This window comes from Ahaetulla prasina, chromosome 1, assembly GCF_028640845.1.
Source record: "Ahaetulla prasina isolate Xishuangbanna chromosome 1, ASM2864084v1, whole genome shotgun sequence".
Classification (NCBI taxonomy): domain Eukaryota; kingdom Metazoa; phylum Chordata; class Lepidosauria; order Squamata; family Colubridae; genus Ahaetulla; species Ahaetulla prasina.
Window position 1 is genome coordinate 354896737 of NC_080539.1, and position 15367 is coordinate 354912103.

At 43.9% G+C, this 15367-nt stretch overlaps 2 protein-coding genes across 2 annotated transcripts; both read left to right on the forward strand.

The window, feature by feature from the left end:
• Positions 1-1682: 1682 nt before the first annotated feature.
• LOC131187973 (neurofilament heavy polypeptide-like) lies at positions 1683-5939 on the forward strand. Its single transcript, XM_058162856.1, has one exon. It carries the CDS (start codon positions 1683-1685, stop codon positions 5937-5939), a length of 4257 nt encoding a protein of 1418 aa, XP_058018839.1.
• A 1097-nt stretch (positions 5940-7036) lies between these two features.
• LOC131187979 (neurofilament heavy polypeptide-like) lies at positions 7037-10033 on the forward strand. Its single transcript, XM_058162869.1, has 3 exons — positions 7037-7498; positions 7590-9027; positions 9135-10033. The coding sequence occupies exons 1-3, from the start codon at positions 7037-7039 to the stop codon at positions 10031-10033; spliced, it is 2799 nt and encodes a 932-aa protein (XP_058018852.1).
• Positions 10034-15367: the final 5334 nt, after the last annotated feature.

Below are 15367 nucleotides of genomic sequence, written 5' to 3' on the forward strand. Positions count from 1 at the left end.
CTTTAAAAAATATAGGGCTCTTTTTAAAGAAATGTTTTATTTATGTTAACATCTGTTGGGTTTCATATCGTTATTTCTACAAGATACAATAAGAATTTGATGCATGCATCCATTTACTCTTTAATATATTTATATATTTAAGAGCCATGGGGGTCTAGGACTTTTCGTCTCGTACCCTTGGCCACCCCTAGTTCTCCACCGGTGTTACTCCCTCTGGTGATTCTCCACTGTTTATTCTCCTTGGCTGACATGCCTCCAATTCGCCGTGGGCAATGGACCATGACCACTCCATCCTACACACTTCCGAGTGGCTGATACACAGAAGGAGGGTTTGTCCTGGGTTTTTTGATGCCCGGGACAGTTAGCACCCAACAAATCAGCTAGAGGGGGTGGGACTAAGGAATTATTAAGAGTTAATAGAAATCCAGCAAAAGGAGAGAGGTGCACAAGAGTTTGCCAAAATGCCTTCCTCCCTCCCTCTCTCCCCCACCCCCCGGGGTTTCTGTTTCATTTCTTATTTCTGTTTCAAAGCCGAAGAGCCAGCACTGTCCAAAGATGTCTCCATGGCCATGTGGCTGGCATAATTAAATGCCAAAGGCACACGGAAAGCTGTTACCTTCCCACCAAAGGTGGTCCCTATTTTTCTACTTGCATTTTTTACATGCTTTCGAACTGATAGGTTGGTAGAAGCTAGGACAAGTAACAGGAGCTCACCCTGTTACACAGCACTAGGGATTCAAACCGCTGAACTGCCGACCTTTTGATTGACAAGCTCAGCATCTTAGCCACTGAGCCATCGCATCACCTAGAATGTAGTAATGCAAGCTAATTCTGCTGATTCAAGGATCCTCACTGTCTCAAGGTTGACTCAGCCTTTAATCCTTCTCAAGTCAGTAAAATAAGGAGCCAAATTGTTGGGGGCAATATGCTGACACTGTAAACTGCTTAGAGATGGCTTTAAAGCACTATGAAATGGTATATAAGAGCTATTGCTATAATATGTTCAATATCAGTAAATATAACCCACACAAACAAAAGCTTTTTTTAGGGTTCTCCTGTCTTTTTTTTTTAATGTGGAAAGAGTTCCAGAAAGCAAAAAAAATTAAGAAACTCTGTTTTATAGGATGAAAGGGACAGGATCCATTAAGTTACGGTCTTAGCTGTACTCATGCTGTGTGCAGCATTCCTTGTTAAAGGTAAGGACGGTATTGATTAGTTTTAGCAAATTTTTGCTTCAATGCTACAAGTGCAACCGCACCGGAGTTTTCCCTCAAGCATGATCATACTATCCTATACACGCTAGGATCTCTAAAATAATTTCTGAATGAATAGGATAAATTTATAAGTGATGTCATAAATATATAGCCATCAGTTCTGAAACTTCTAGAACTACATGGTAGCTGTTAGCAACAGAAAGAAAGGAAGACAGCAGGAGAAGGAAGAGACTGTAACAACAATGAAGTTCTGTGCCAGGCTATTTTTTCTAATGTAAGAACCATGAATCCACCTTGGTCTTGGGATTCTTCTTGTAAAGAGCACCTGAATAAAAAACAAAGCCAGAAAGGTAAGAACATCTGGCCCAGATAACTGGTACCAAGGGGGTGTGTTAGAAGCTAGTGCCTGCTGGACTGAGCAATCTTGTCTGGCCACATGTAGATGGAAGAAGAAGAATAGATGATTCCATGGTTGCTCTCAACTCAGTAATTCGTGAGAACGTTAAAGAAATGGAAGAAAAAGATGGCACCAAAGAGGAGAGTAACAGTGATGTAATACAACATAAAGAAAACGGGGACACTGCCCCCGTAATAGAACCAGGCGTCCAAAAGGTACAAGCTTCATCTAAACAGTTTGTAGATCAAGATACACAGTCTGATAGCAAAGTTAGCATTTTCAGACGAAAAGAATTCACAGACCAAAGTGATCAAACACACACTCCTCCTACCTATGGAACCACTAGTATAGACTCTTTCAGAAAACAATCCAGAAATAGTCAGCATTTTGAAACTCAGGAACAACAATTCCCAGGCCAGGAATCCCGCCGCAATAGTCAGAAGGTATCTGGACAGGAATACCACCACAGCACTCATGTCTCAGACCAGGAATCCTGGCATAGTCAGCAACTCTCGGGGCAAGAATCACGTCGTGGCAGTCAAGTGCTACCTGGCCAGGAATCCCGTCGCAGTAGTCAGCATAGTCAACATCTCCCATGTCAAGAATCTCGGCGAAGCAGTCATGGTAGTCAGAAGTCTTCTAGAACACAACCTATGAATGAAGCAGAAACAAAGGAACATCCAACGTGGGTCAGTCAAAGGACAGGGAAAGTGATGAAATGTGAAAGCCAGCAGACAAGTAGAGTTTGGGAGTTCAAGCCACTTGCCGAAATTCTTCAACCTTTTAATCAAGTAGTTCATAAAAGCAGAAGTATAAAGAAATCAGCTGCTCACGTTTCTTCTCAGCTTGTAGGGCAAGAAGCAAAGATCAGCGGCCAAGAGCCAAGAAGTCAGGCTTCACAACAGGGTACCGAACAACCAAAAGAGGTTGTGTCTTGGATTAGCAAAAAAGGAAAGTTAGTAAAATGCACAAGTCAGCAGACAAGCAAAATCTGGGAACGTAAACCCCTTGCAGAAATCCTTTCTAAACAACAGGCACAGAGCATCAGAGATTCTAAAGAAAAAGCGATCACAGGAGAGACGGTTCTTCCCAAGGGGCCAGAAAAAGAACTGGCAGAAATAGCTAAGACACAGCTTATCAGGCAGGAAAGCCAAAAATCCCAGCAAGGCAGTCAGGAATTAAAAGGAAAGGAATCTCAAGATGACAGACAAATAAAAGATTTGATAGCTGCAGCTGGAAAAATGGCAGATATAACACTACAGACTGACAGCGGTGTGAGCATTTTCAGACGTAAAGAACTGATGGACCAAAATGAACAAACAGGTCTCTCTTCTGGCAGTTCAACAAGCAGCAGAGGATCTATGCAAAAATTTCTACAGGAAAGACCACAAAAAAAATCCCAGTTCGAAACTCAAAGGGAAGGGCAGGAATCAAGACGTGGCAGTCAAGATATGAAAAGTAAGCCATCACTGCATGTCAGACAAGAATCCAAAGTTCAGGATTCCAAACATGAAAAGGAAGAATCAGAAGGTCTAGGATTGGTGGATGACAGTAAAAAAACAGATGCTAAAGTTCAAGAACCTTCAGCAGTAACTGGCATTGTTTCTGATGAGAAAATTGTCCGGGTGACTGGAAAAAGTGGAGCACAACTTAAATGTTCAGGTCAGCAGACAAGTGAGAGTCTGTTCAAAGACTATCTAATAGAATTATATGGTTCAGTTCCTAAACAGAAAAAAAGTCAAACCCCAGAGAGAACTGAGTTTCTGAGGGAAGGTCAAGAATCAAAAGTAACAGCAGAAGCACAGCAGCACATTGTGCAGGAATCCAAAAAGAGCATCCAAGAGGCAGTCTTGCCAGGATCCAAAAAAGCCAGCCAACAGCTGGAAACCCAAGGTTCTAGAAAGAGTATTCAAGAATCAGAAGTAAGAGGATCCAGAAAAGCAAGCCAACAGCTAGAAGCCCGAGAGTCTAGAAAGAGTATCCAGGAGCCAGAGATTACAGGGTCCAGGAAAGTCAGCCAAAAGCTGGAAGCACGAGAGCCTCGAAAGAGTCTCCAAGAGCCAGAGATGACAGGATCCAGAAAAGCCAGCCAACAGCTAGAAGCCCGAGAGTCTCGGAAGAGTCTCCAGGAGCCAGAGGTGCCAGGATCCAGAAAAGCCAGTCAACAGCTAGAAGCCCGAGAGTCTCGAAAGAGTTTCCAGGAGCCAGAAATGCCAGGGTCCAGAAAAGCCAGCCAACAGGTGGAAGCCCGAGATTCTCGAAAGAGTCTCCAGGAGACTGTAGTGCCAGGATCCAGAAAAGCCAGCCAACAGGTGCAAGCCCGAGAGTCTCGAAAGAGTCTCCAAGAGCCAGAGGTGACAGGATCCAGAAAAGCCAGCCAACAGCTAGAAGCCCGAGAGTCTCGGAAGAGTCTCCAGGAGGCAGAGGTGCCAGAATCCAGAAAAGCCAGCCAACAGCTGGAAGCCAAAGAATCTAGAAAGAGTCTCCAAGAGGCAGAGGTGCCAGGGTCCAGAAAAGCCAGCCAACAGCTGGAAGCCCGAGAGTCTCGAAAGAGTCTCCAAGAGGCAGAGGTGCCAGGGTCCAGAAAAGCTAGTCAACAACTGGAAGCCCGAGAGTCTCAAAAGAGTCTCCAAGAGCCAGAGGCTCCAGGTTCCAAAAAAGCCAGCCAACAGCTGGAAGCCAAAGAATCTAGAAAGAGTCTCCAGGAGGCAGAGGTTCCAGGTTCCAGAAAAGCCAGCCAACAGCTGGAAGCCAAAGAATCTAGAAAGAGTCTCCAGGAGGCAGAGGTGCCAGGGTCCAGAAAAGCTAGTCAACAACTGGAAGCCCGAGAGTCTCAAAAGAGTCTCCAAGAGCCAGAGGCTCCAGGTTCCAAGAAAGCCAGCCAACAGCTGGAAGCCAAAGAATCTAGAAAGAGTCTCCAGGAGGCAGAGGTTCCAGGTTCCAGAAAAGCTAGCCAACAGGTGGAAGCCCAAGAGTCTCGAAAGAGTCTCCAGGAGGCAGAGGTGCCAGGGTCCAGAAAAGCCAGCCAACAGGTGGAAGCCCAAGAGTCTCGAAAGAATCTCCAGGAGGCAGAGGTGCCAGGGTCCAGAAAAGCCAGCCAACAGCTGGAAGCCCGAGAGTCTAGAAAGAGTCTCCAGGAGGCAGAGGTGCCAGGGTCCAGAAAAGCCAGCCAACAACTGGAAGCCCGAGAATCTCGGAAGAGTCTCCAGGAGCCAGAGGTGCCAGGATCCAGAAAAGCTAGCCAGCAAATGATAGCCCGAGAGTCTAGAAAGAGTCTCCAAGAGCCAGAGGTGACAGGATCCAGAAAAGCCAGCCAACAGCTAGAAGCCCGAGCATCTCGGAAGAGTCTCCAGGAGCCAGAGGTGCCAGGATCCAGAAAAGCTAGCCAGCAACTTATAGCCCGAGAGTCTAGAAAGAGTCTCCAAGAGCCAGAAGTTCCAGAATTGGAAAAGATTAGCCAGCAGCTGGAAGCCCAAGAGTCTCGAAAGAGTCTCCAAGAGGCAGAGGTGATAGGATCCAGAAAAGCCAGCCAACAGCTAGAAGCCCAAGAATCTCGGAAGAGTCTCCAGGAGCCAGAGGTGCCAGGATCCAGAAAAGCTAGCCAGCAACTGATAGCCCGAGAGTCTAGAAAGAGTCTCCAAGAGCCAGAAGTTCCAGAATTGGAAAAGATTAGCCAGCAGCTGGAAGCACAAGAATCTCGAAAGAGTCTCCAAGAGGCAGAGGTTCCAGGTTCCAGAAAAGCCAGCCAACAGCTGGAAGCCCGAGAATCTAGAAAGAGTCTTCAGGAGCCAGAGATGCCAGCTTCCAGAAAAGCTAGCCAACAGCTGGAAGCACAAGAGTCTCAAAAGAATATCCAGGAGCCTGAGGTTCCAGGATCCAGAAAAGCTAGCCAGCAACTGGAAGCCCGAGAGTCTAGAAAGAGTCTCCAAGAGCCAGAAGTTCCAGGAATGGAAAAGGTTAGCCAGCAGCTGGAAGCAGAAGAGTCTCAAAAGAGTCTCCAAGAGCCAGAGGTTCCAGGATCCATAAAAGTTACACAGAAGCAATCACAAGAGAGTAGACAATTGTATATGGCTGATGTGACAGAACAAGTAGGTGCCTCTGAAAGCCAAGCAACTCTACAAAGCTTCACTGATCATTTAAATAGGGAGAACAAAGGGTTGCAGACATGCAGCATAATTTCTATAGAAGATGGGATGTGGCTAAACAGAAAAACAGGCAAGGTTTTAGTAAGTCATACTCAACAAACTGAAATTACTTCACGTTGGCCTCCTAATAAAAGAGCAACAGAAAGTGAAAAAATGGCAGATATAACACTACAGACTATATGATTGTTTGCAAAGAAATGCATCTGTGCCACTAGGCTCTAAGTGTGAGAAGGAAAGGCAAGCAGTAAAAATGAAAGTGAAACCTTTTAAGCAGCTTATAAATATATTAAAGAGCACTTGTAATTTCAGATACATCATTGCAGCACCTGTTAGAGGCATCCACTCATCTGCTGCCTGCTATGTCTCTCACCTTGTTGTGTCATGGCCGCTTCACCAGCCATCCCATTAAAGTGAATGGGACTGTTAGTGAGTCAACAGTGGGTCAGAGGAGGAGCCGCTGTAGGACAGAGATGACAGTTCTCTTTAAAAATTATGATTTAAATTGAATTGATTTAAATCAAGCCTTTTTACTAGTGATTTAAATCATGATTTAAATCGTGATTTAAATTGACTTGATTTAAATCAAATCCACCCGGACAATGTGCTGTGTTGTGCTCTGAATAGGACATAGTCCTCATAGGCAGGTATAAAGCTGACAAAAAAGGAGAAATCTTAAAAACACCCAGGATAACTAGCATAGTTTTGCTGGCAGTTAAAGATGCTATGATGGATAATATAGACTAGATCAGTGGTGGCAAACTTATGGCATGTGTGTCAGAGGTGGCACACAGAGCCCTCTTTGTGGACACGTGTGCCATCACCTCAACCTAGCTCCATGTTTCTCATTTGCAGGGGAACAAAAGTTTGTGGATTAAAAATAATAGTCCCCACAATCAATTCCACCTCCTCGAGAAAAAAAAAGATCTTTGAAGTTGGAATTGATTGAGTGAACTCAAACTTTTATTTCAAACAAACCCCACAGTCTCCCCTACATTGGGCTCAGCTTTGGTCAGTTAGTGGGTTGGTTGCTCCATCGGCAGTGAACAAAACAGTCCCATCGCACCATGCAATGAATAGTGTGTGGCCTTTCCTTTGCCTTTCTTTCCCTCATGGATTGCAGTGGATAAAAAACCAATGAAGCTGCCCACTATAGCCAAGGCAACCCCTGCTAAACAAGCAGCAGAGGATCTATGCAAAAATTTCTACAGGAAAGACCACCAAAAAAATCCCAGTTCGAAACTCAAAGGGAAGGGCAGGAATCAAGACGTGGCAGTCAAGATATGAAAAGTAAGCCATCACTGCATGTCAGACAAGAATCCAAAGTTCAGGATTCCAAACATGAAAAGGAAGAATCAGAAGGTCTAGATGACAGTAAAAAAACAGATGCTAAAGTTCAAGAACCTTCAGCAGTAACTGGCATTGTTTCTGATGAGAAAATTGTCCGGGTGACTGGAAAAAGTGGAGCACAACTTAAATGTTCAGGTCAGCAGACAAGTGAGAGTCTGTTCAAAGACTATCTAATAGAATTATATGGTTCAGTTCCTAAACAGAAAAAAAGTCAAACCCCAGAGAGAACTGAGTTTCTGAGGGAACGTCAAGAATCAAAAGTAACAGCAGAAGCACAGCAGCACATTGTGCAGGAATCCAAAAAGAGCATCCAAGAGGCAGTCTTGCCAGGATCCAAAAAAGCCAGCCAACAGCTGGAAACCCAAGGTTCTAGAAAGAGTATTCAAGAATCAGAAGTAAGAGGATCCAGAAAAGCAAGCCAACAGCTAGAAGCCCGAGAGTCTAGAAAGAGTATCCAGGAGCCAGAGATTACAGGGTCCAGGAAAGTCAGCCAAGCGGGAAGCACGAGAGCCTCGAAAGAGTCCCCAAGAGCCAGAGATGACAGGATCCAGAAAAGCCAGCCAACAGCTAGAAGCCCGAGAGTCTCGGAAGAGTCTCCAGGAGCCAGAGGTGCCAGGATCCAGAAAAGCCAGTCAACAGCTAGAAGCCCGAGACTCTCGAAAGAGTTTCCAGGAGCCAGAAATGCCAGGGTCCAGAAAAGCCAGCCAACAACTGGAAGCCCGAGAATCTCGGAAGAGTCTCCAGGAGACTGTAGTGCCAGGGTCCAGAAAAGCCAGCCAACAGGTGCAAGCCCGAGAGTCTCGAAAGAGTCTCCAAGAGCCAGAGGTGACAGGATCCAGAAAAGCCAGCCAACAGCTAGAAGCCCGAGAGTCTCGGAAGAGTCTCCAGGAGGCAGAGGTGCCAGAATCCAGAAAAGCCAGCCAACAGCTGGAAGCCAAAGAATCTAGAAAGAGTCTCCAAGAGGCAGAGGTGCCAGGGTCCAGAAAAGCCAGCCAACAGCTGGAAGCCCGAGAGTCTCGAAAGAGTCTCCAAGAGGCAGAGGTGCCAGGGTCCAGAAAAGCTAGTCAACAACTGGAAGCCCGAGAGTCTCAAAAGAGTCTCCAAGAGCCAGAGGCTCCAGGTTCCAAAAAAGCCAGCCAACAGCTGGAAGCCAAAGAATCTAGAAAGAGTCTCCAGGAGGCAGAGGTTCCAGGTTCCAGAAAAGCCAGCCAACAGCTGGAAGCCAAAGAATCTAGAAAGAGTCTCCAGGAGGCAGAGGTGCCAGGGTCCAGAAAAGCTAGTCAACAACTGGAAGCCCGAGAGTCTCAAAAGAGTCTCCAAGAGCCAGAGGCTCCAGGTTCCAAGAAAGCCAGCCAACAGCTGGAAGCCAAAGAATCTAGAAAGAGTCTCCAGGAGGCAGAGGTTCCAGGTTTCAGAAAAGCTAGCCAACAGGTGGAAGCCCAAGAGTCTCGAAAGAGTCTCCAGGAGGCAGAGGTGCCAGGGTCCAGAAAAGCCAGCCAACAGGTGGAAGCCCAAGAGTCTCGAAAGAATCTCCAGGAGGCAGAGGTGCCAGGGTCCAGAAAAGCCAGCCAACAGCTGGAAGCCCGAGAGTCTAGAAAGAGTCTCCAGGAGGCAGAGGTGCCAGGGTCCAGAAAAGCCAGCCAACAACTGGAAGCCCGAGAATCTCGGAAGAGTCTCCAGGAGCCAGAGGTGCCAGGATCCAGAAAAGCTAGCCAGCAAATGATAGCCCGAGAGTCTAGAAAGAGTCTCCAAGAGCCAGAGATGACAGGATCCAGAAAAGCCAGCCAACAGCTAGAAGCCCGAGAGTCTCGGAAGAGTCTCCAGGAGCCAGAGGTGCCAGGATCCAGAAAAGCCAGTCAACAGCTAGAAGCCCGAGAGTCTCGAAAGAGTCTCCAAGAGCCAAGAAGTCAGGCTTCACAACAGGGTACCGAACAACCAAAGAGGTTGTGTCTTGGATTAGCAAAAAAGGAAAGTTAGTAAAATGCACAAGTCAGCAGACAAGCAAAATCTGGGAACGTAAACCCCTTGCAGAAATCCTTTCTAAACAACAGGCACAGAGCATCAGAGATTCTAAAGAAAAAGCGATCACAGGAGAGACGGTTCTTCCCAAGGGGCCAGAAAAAGAACTGGCAGAAATAGCTAAGACACAGCTTATCAGGCAGGAAAGCCAAAAATCCCAGCAAGGCAGTCAGGAATTAAAAGGAAAGGAATCCCAAGATGACAGACAAATAAAAGATTTGATAGCTGCAGCTGGAAAAGTGGCAGATATAACACTACAGACTGACAGCGGTGTGAGCATTTTCAGACGTAAAGAACTGATGGACCAAAATGAACAAACAGGTCTCTCTTCTGGCAGTTCAACAAGCAGCAGAGGATCTATGCAAAAATTTCTACAGGAAAGACCACCAAAAAAATCCCAGTTCGAAACTCAAAGGGAAGGGCAGGAATCAAGACGTGGCAGTCAAGATATGAAAAGTAAGCCATCACTGCATGTCAGACAAGAATCCAAAGTTCAGGATTCCAAACATGAAAAGGAAGAATCAGAAGTAAGAGGATCCAGAAAAGCCAGCCAACAGCTAGAAGCCCGAGAGTCTCGGAAGAGTCTCCAAGAGGCAGTCTTGCCAGGATCCAGAAAAGCCAGTCAACAGCTAGAAGCCCGAGAGTCTCGGAAGAGTCTCCAGGAGCCAGAGATGACAGGATCCAGAAAAGCCAGTCAACAGCTAGAAGCCCGAGAGTCTCGAAAGAGTTTCCAGGAGCCAGAGATGACAGGATCCAGAAAAGCAAGCCAACAGCTGGAAACCCAAGGTTCTAGAAAGAGTATTCAAGAATCAAAAGTAACAGCAGAAGCACAGCAGCACATTGTGCAGGAATCCAAAAGAGCATCCAAGAGGCAGTCTTGCCAGGATCCAGAAAAGCAAGCCAACAGCTAGAAGCCCGAGAGTCTCGGAAGAGTCTCCAAGAGCCAGAGATGACAGGATCCAGAAAAGCCAGTCAACAGCTAGAAGCCCGAGAGTCTCGGAAGAGTCTCCAAGAGCCAGAGATGACAGGATCCAGAAAAGCCAGCCAACAGCTAGAAGCCCGAGAGTCTCGGAAGAGTCTCCAGGAGGCAGTCTTGCCAGGATCCAGAAAAGCCAGCCAACAGCTAGAAGCCCGAGAGTCTCGGAAGAGTCTCCAAGAGCCAGAGATGACAGGATCCAGAAAAGCCAGCCAACAGCTGGAAGCCAAAGAATCTAGAAAGAGTCTCCAAGAGGCAGAGGTTCCAGGTTCCAGAAAAGCTAGTCAACAACTGGAAGCCCGAGAGTCTAGAAAGAGTCTCCAAGAGGCAGAGGTGCCAGGATCCAGAAAAGCCAGCCAACAGCTAGAAGCCGAGAGTCTAGAAAGAGTCTCCAAGAGGCAGAGGTTCCAGGTTCCAGAAAAGCTAGTCAACAACTGGAAGCCCGAGAGTCTCGAAAGAGTCTCCAAGAGCCAGAGGCTCCAGGTTCCAGAAAAGCTAGTCAACAACTGGAAGCCCGAGAGTCTCGAAGAGTCTCCAAGAGGCAGAGGTGCCAGGATCCAGAAAAGCCAGCCAACAGCTGGAAGCCAAAGAATCTAGAAAGAGTCTCCAGGAGCCAGAGGTGACAGGATCCAGAAAAGCCAGCCAACAGCTGGAAGCCAAAGAATCTAGAAAGAGTCTCCAGGAGCCAGAGGTGACAGGATCCAGAAAAGCCAGCCAACAGCTGGAAGCCAAAGAATCTAGAAAGAGTCTCCAAGAGCCAGAGGTGACAGGATCCAGAAAAGCCAGCCAACAGCTAGAAGCCCGAGAGTCTCGAAGAGTCTCCAAGAGCCAGAGGCTCCAGGTTCCAGAAAAGCCAGCCAACAGCTAGAAGCCCGAGAGTCTCAAAAGAGTCTCCAGGAGGCAGAGGTTCCAGGTTCCAGAAAAGCTAGTCAACAACTGGAAGCCCGAGAGTCTCGAAGAGTCTCCAAGAGGCAGAGGTGCCAGGATCCAGAAAAGCCAGCCAACAGGTGGAAGCCCAAGAGTCTCGAAGAGTCTCCAAGAGCCAGAGGCTCCAGGTTCCAGAAAAGCTAGTCAACAACTGGAAGCCCGAGAGTCTCGAAGAGTCTCCAAGAGCCAGAGGTGACAGGATCCAGAAAAGCCAGCCAACAGGTGGAAGCCCAAGAGTCTCGAAAGAGTCTCCAGGAGCCAGAGGTGACAGGATCCAGAAAAGCCAGCCAACAGCTGGAAGCCGAGAGTCTAGAAAGAGTCTCCAAGAGGCAGAGGTGATAGGATCCAGAAAAGCCAGCCAACAGCTAGAAGCCCGAGAGTCTCAAAAGAGTCTCCAGGAGCCAGAGGTGACAGGATCCAGAAAAGCTAGTCAACAACTGGAAGCCCGAGAGTCTCGAAGAGTCTCCAAGAGCCAGAGGCTCCAGGTTCCAGAAAAGCCAGCCAACAGCTGGAAGCCGAGAGTCTAGAAAGAGTCTCCAGGAGGCAGAGGTTCCAGGTTCCAGAAAAGCCAGCCAACAGCTGGAAGCCGAGAGTCTCGAAGAGTCTCCAAGAGGCAGAGGTGCCAGGATCCAGAAAAGCCAGCCAACAGCTGGAAGCCAAAGAATCTAGAAAGAGTCTCCAGGAGGCAGAGGTGCCAGGATCCAGAAAAGCCAGCCAACAGCTGGAAGCCAAAGAATCTAGAAAGAGTCTCCAGGAGGCAGAGGTTCCAGGTTCCAGAAAAGCTAGTCAACAACTGGAAGCCCGAGAGTCTCAAAAGAGTCTCCAAGAGCCAGAGGTGACAGGATCCAGAAAAGCAAAGCTGGAACTGGAAGTAAATCAAAACCCCAGAGTCATATTCTCTCCTGAACCCTCCCCTACTAGAGGTCAATACAGTAATAGTCCACAGAAACACTTAAGTAGAGCAATAAAGATAAGCAGGACTAAGGTAAAAATAACTCACCAAGGCAAAACCAGAACTCCTTTTCCTGCCTCCTGACAGGATTAACTCCCAGGATAAGGAAAGACAAAGGTCCTGGGAGCAGAATTAACCAATTAAGGCAAGAAGACAAAAAAAACTCAGGGCAATCAACTAGAAGCACACCAAAACCCATCAAAGGAGCTGAACTGCTGTCCCCAGTAGCCGATAGGTCATTGGTCAGTGGTCCTCCAAGGATGCAGGCATCAATGGTCAGTGATTATTGTTATAGTGACAATTTAAAAATAAATACAATTGTTTAAAATTATAACATAGCCAGAATCATTGTACAACCTCCTGGGGGAATAATGGATGGGGAAGTGAATAGCAGAGAGCTTTTATCATTCTTATTGAAACAACAAAGTGTTAAATATAAATAAAAGTAGATCTCACCACTGAGTTCAGGACACCAGAAATCCTTAATTGTAAATGTCTGGATGAACCATCTTAAACAGCTTCCTAAATTTCAGTAAGGAAGGAACCAGCCTGAACTCAGGGCTACCCAAAGGAGCCAAGTAGAAAGTGCTCCAATCTACATCTGGTGGTGCAGATGATTCTATCTGTATCCTCAGACTATTATCCATCATTAATCATTAATTTTTATTTCCATTTTCCAACATCATATTTATGTACAAACTATTATCCATCATTAATCATTAATTTTTATTTCCATTTTCCAACATCATATTTATGTACAAACTATTATCCATCATTAATCATTAATTTTTATTTATAACTGATTCAGGCCTGCCCGATTGCCACTTCCTTTCTACACAACCTCCTCTCTCCTTTTCTTCCTGAAATGGCAGTCGAGCATCCCCAATATCATTTTAATTTTTTTAATTTCATATCTTCAAAATTACTGTACATTAATAATCAATCCATGTATCATTTCCCCTTCCCCCAGACTTCCCAGAGCAAATACCGGTATTATAACCAACAATCACAAGCTAAAGTATGCAAAATATACATAACCTCCCACCTTTAAAAATTTAAAACTTTAGATCCTCACATTAAGAATAAAAGATAGGAAAGAATAATAAAAAGAAAAGAAAAGAAAAGAAAAGAAAAGAAAAGAAGCAATACCAACTTCACATATTACTTCTTCTTACAGTCCATCTTCTCAAATTCAATTTCATCACTTATATATTTCTTCAGTTGCCATAACATTTAATGTCCGTTCTTCTTACAGTCCATCTTCTAAAGTTCAATTTTTTTTTAATTTCATATCTTCAAAATTACTGTACATTAATAATCAATCCATGTATCATTTCCCCTTCCCCCAGACTTCCCAGAGCAAATACCGGTATTATAACCAACAATCACAAGCTAAAGTATGCAAAATATACATAACCTCCCACCTTTAAAAATTTAAAACTTTAGATCCTCACATTAAGAATAAAAGATAGGAAAGAATAATAAAAAGAAAAGAAGCAATACCAACTTCACATATTACTTCTTCTTACAGTCCATTTTAAAATTAATCCATCTTCTCAAATTCAATTTCATCACTTATATATTCCTTCAAATTTCATAAGTCCATTTCTCAAATTACAGTCCATCTTCTAAAGTTCAATTTTTTTCACCCACTTATATATTCCTTCAAATTTCATAAGTCCATTTCTCAAATTACAGTCCATCTTCTCAAATTCAATTTCATCACTTATATATTCCTTCAAATTTCATAAGTCCATTTCTCAAATTACAGTCCATCTTCTCGAACTCAAATTTTTATCACTTATATATTCCTTCAAATTTCATAAGTCCATTTCTCAAATTACAGTCCATCTTCTCGAACTCAAATTTTTATCACTTATATATTCCTTCAAATTTCATAAGTCCATTTCTTAAATTACAATCCAGCTTCTCAAATTCAATTTTTTTCCACTTGTATATTCCTTCAAATTTCATAAGTCCATTTCTCAAATTACAGTCCATCTTCTCAAATTCAATTTCATCACTTATATATTCCTTCAAATTTCATAAGTCCATTTCTCAAATTACAGTCCATCTTCTAAAGTTCAATTTTTTTCCACTTGTATATTCCTTCAAATTTCATAAGTCCATTTCTCAAATTACAGTCCATTTTAAAATTAGTCCATCTTCTCAAATTCAATTTTTTTCCACTTGTATATTCCTTCAAATTTCATAAGTCCATTTCTTAAATTACAATCCAGCTTCTCAAATTCAATTTTTTTTTTTGAATAATTTTTATTTCCATTTTCCAACATCATATTTATGTACAAACTATTATCCATCATTAATCATTAATTTTTATTTCCATTTTCCAACATCATATTTATGTACAAACTATTATCCATCATTAATCATTAATTTTTATTTCCATTTTCCAACATCATATTTATGTACAAACTATTATCCATCATTAATCATTAATTTTTATTTATAACTGATTCAGGCCTGCCCGATTGCCACTTCCTTTCTACACAACCTCCTCTCTCCTTTTCTTCCTGAAATGGCAGTCGAGCATCCCCAATATCATTTTAATTTTTTTTTTTGAATAATTTTTATTTCCATTTTCCAACATCATATTTATGTACAAACTATTATCCATCATTAATCATTAATTTTTATTTATAACTGATTCAGGCCTGCCCGATTGCCACTTCCTTTCTACACAACCTCCCTCTCTACCTCTACTACTTTCCCTCTCTACCCTCTACTACTTTCCCATCCTTCATCTCCTTCACTTTACTACTTCCTCTCCTCCTCCACTCCTCCCTTCTTCCACCCTTCTTCCACCCTATCTAACCTTCTTATTCGCCTCCTCCTTCTCTACTCTTTCCTACCTACTTTCTTCCCTCCTTCTACTCCTCTCTCCTTTTCTTCCTGAAATGGCAGTCGAGCATCCCCAATATCATTTAAATTTTTTTTATTTAATTTCATATCTTCAAAAATTACTGTACATTAATAATCAATCCATGTATCATTTCCCCTTCCCCCTCCTCCCTTCCCCCAGACTTCCCAGAGCAAATACCGGGTATTATAACCAACAATCACAAGCTAAGGTATGCAAAATATACATAACCTCCCACCTTTAAAAATTTAAAACTTTAGATCCCCTCACATTAAGAATAAAAAGATAGGAAAGAATAATAAAGAAAAGAAAAGAAAAGAAGCAATACCAACTTCACATATTACTTCTTCTTACAGTCCATTTTTAAAATTAATCCATCTTCTCAAATTCAATTTTTTTTCCCACTTGTATATTCCTTCAAATTTCATAAGTCCATTTCTCAAATTACAGTCCATCTTCTCGAACTCAAATTTTTATCACTTATATATTTCTTCAGTTGCCATAACATT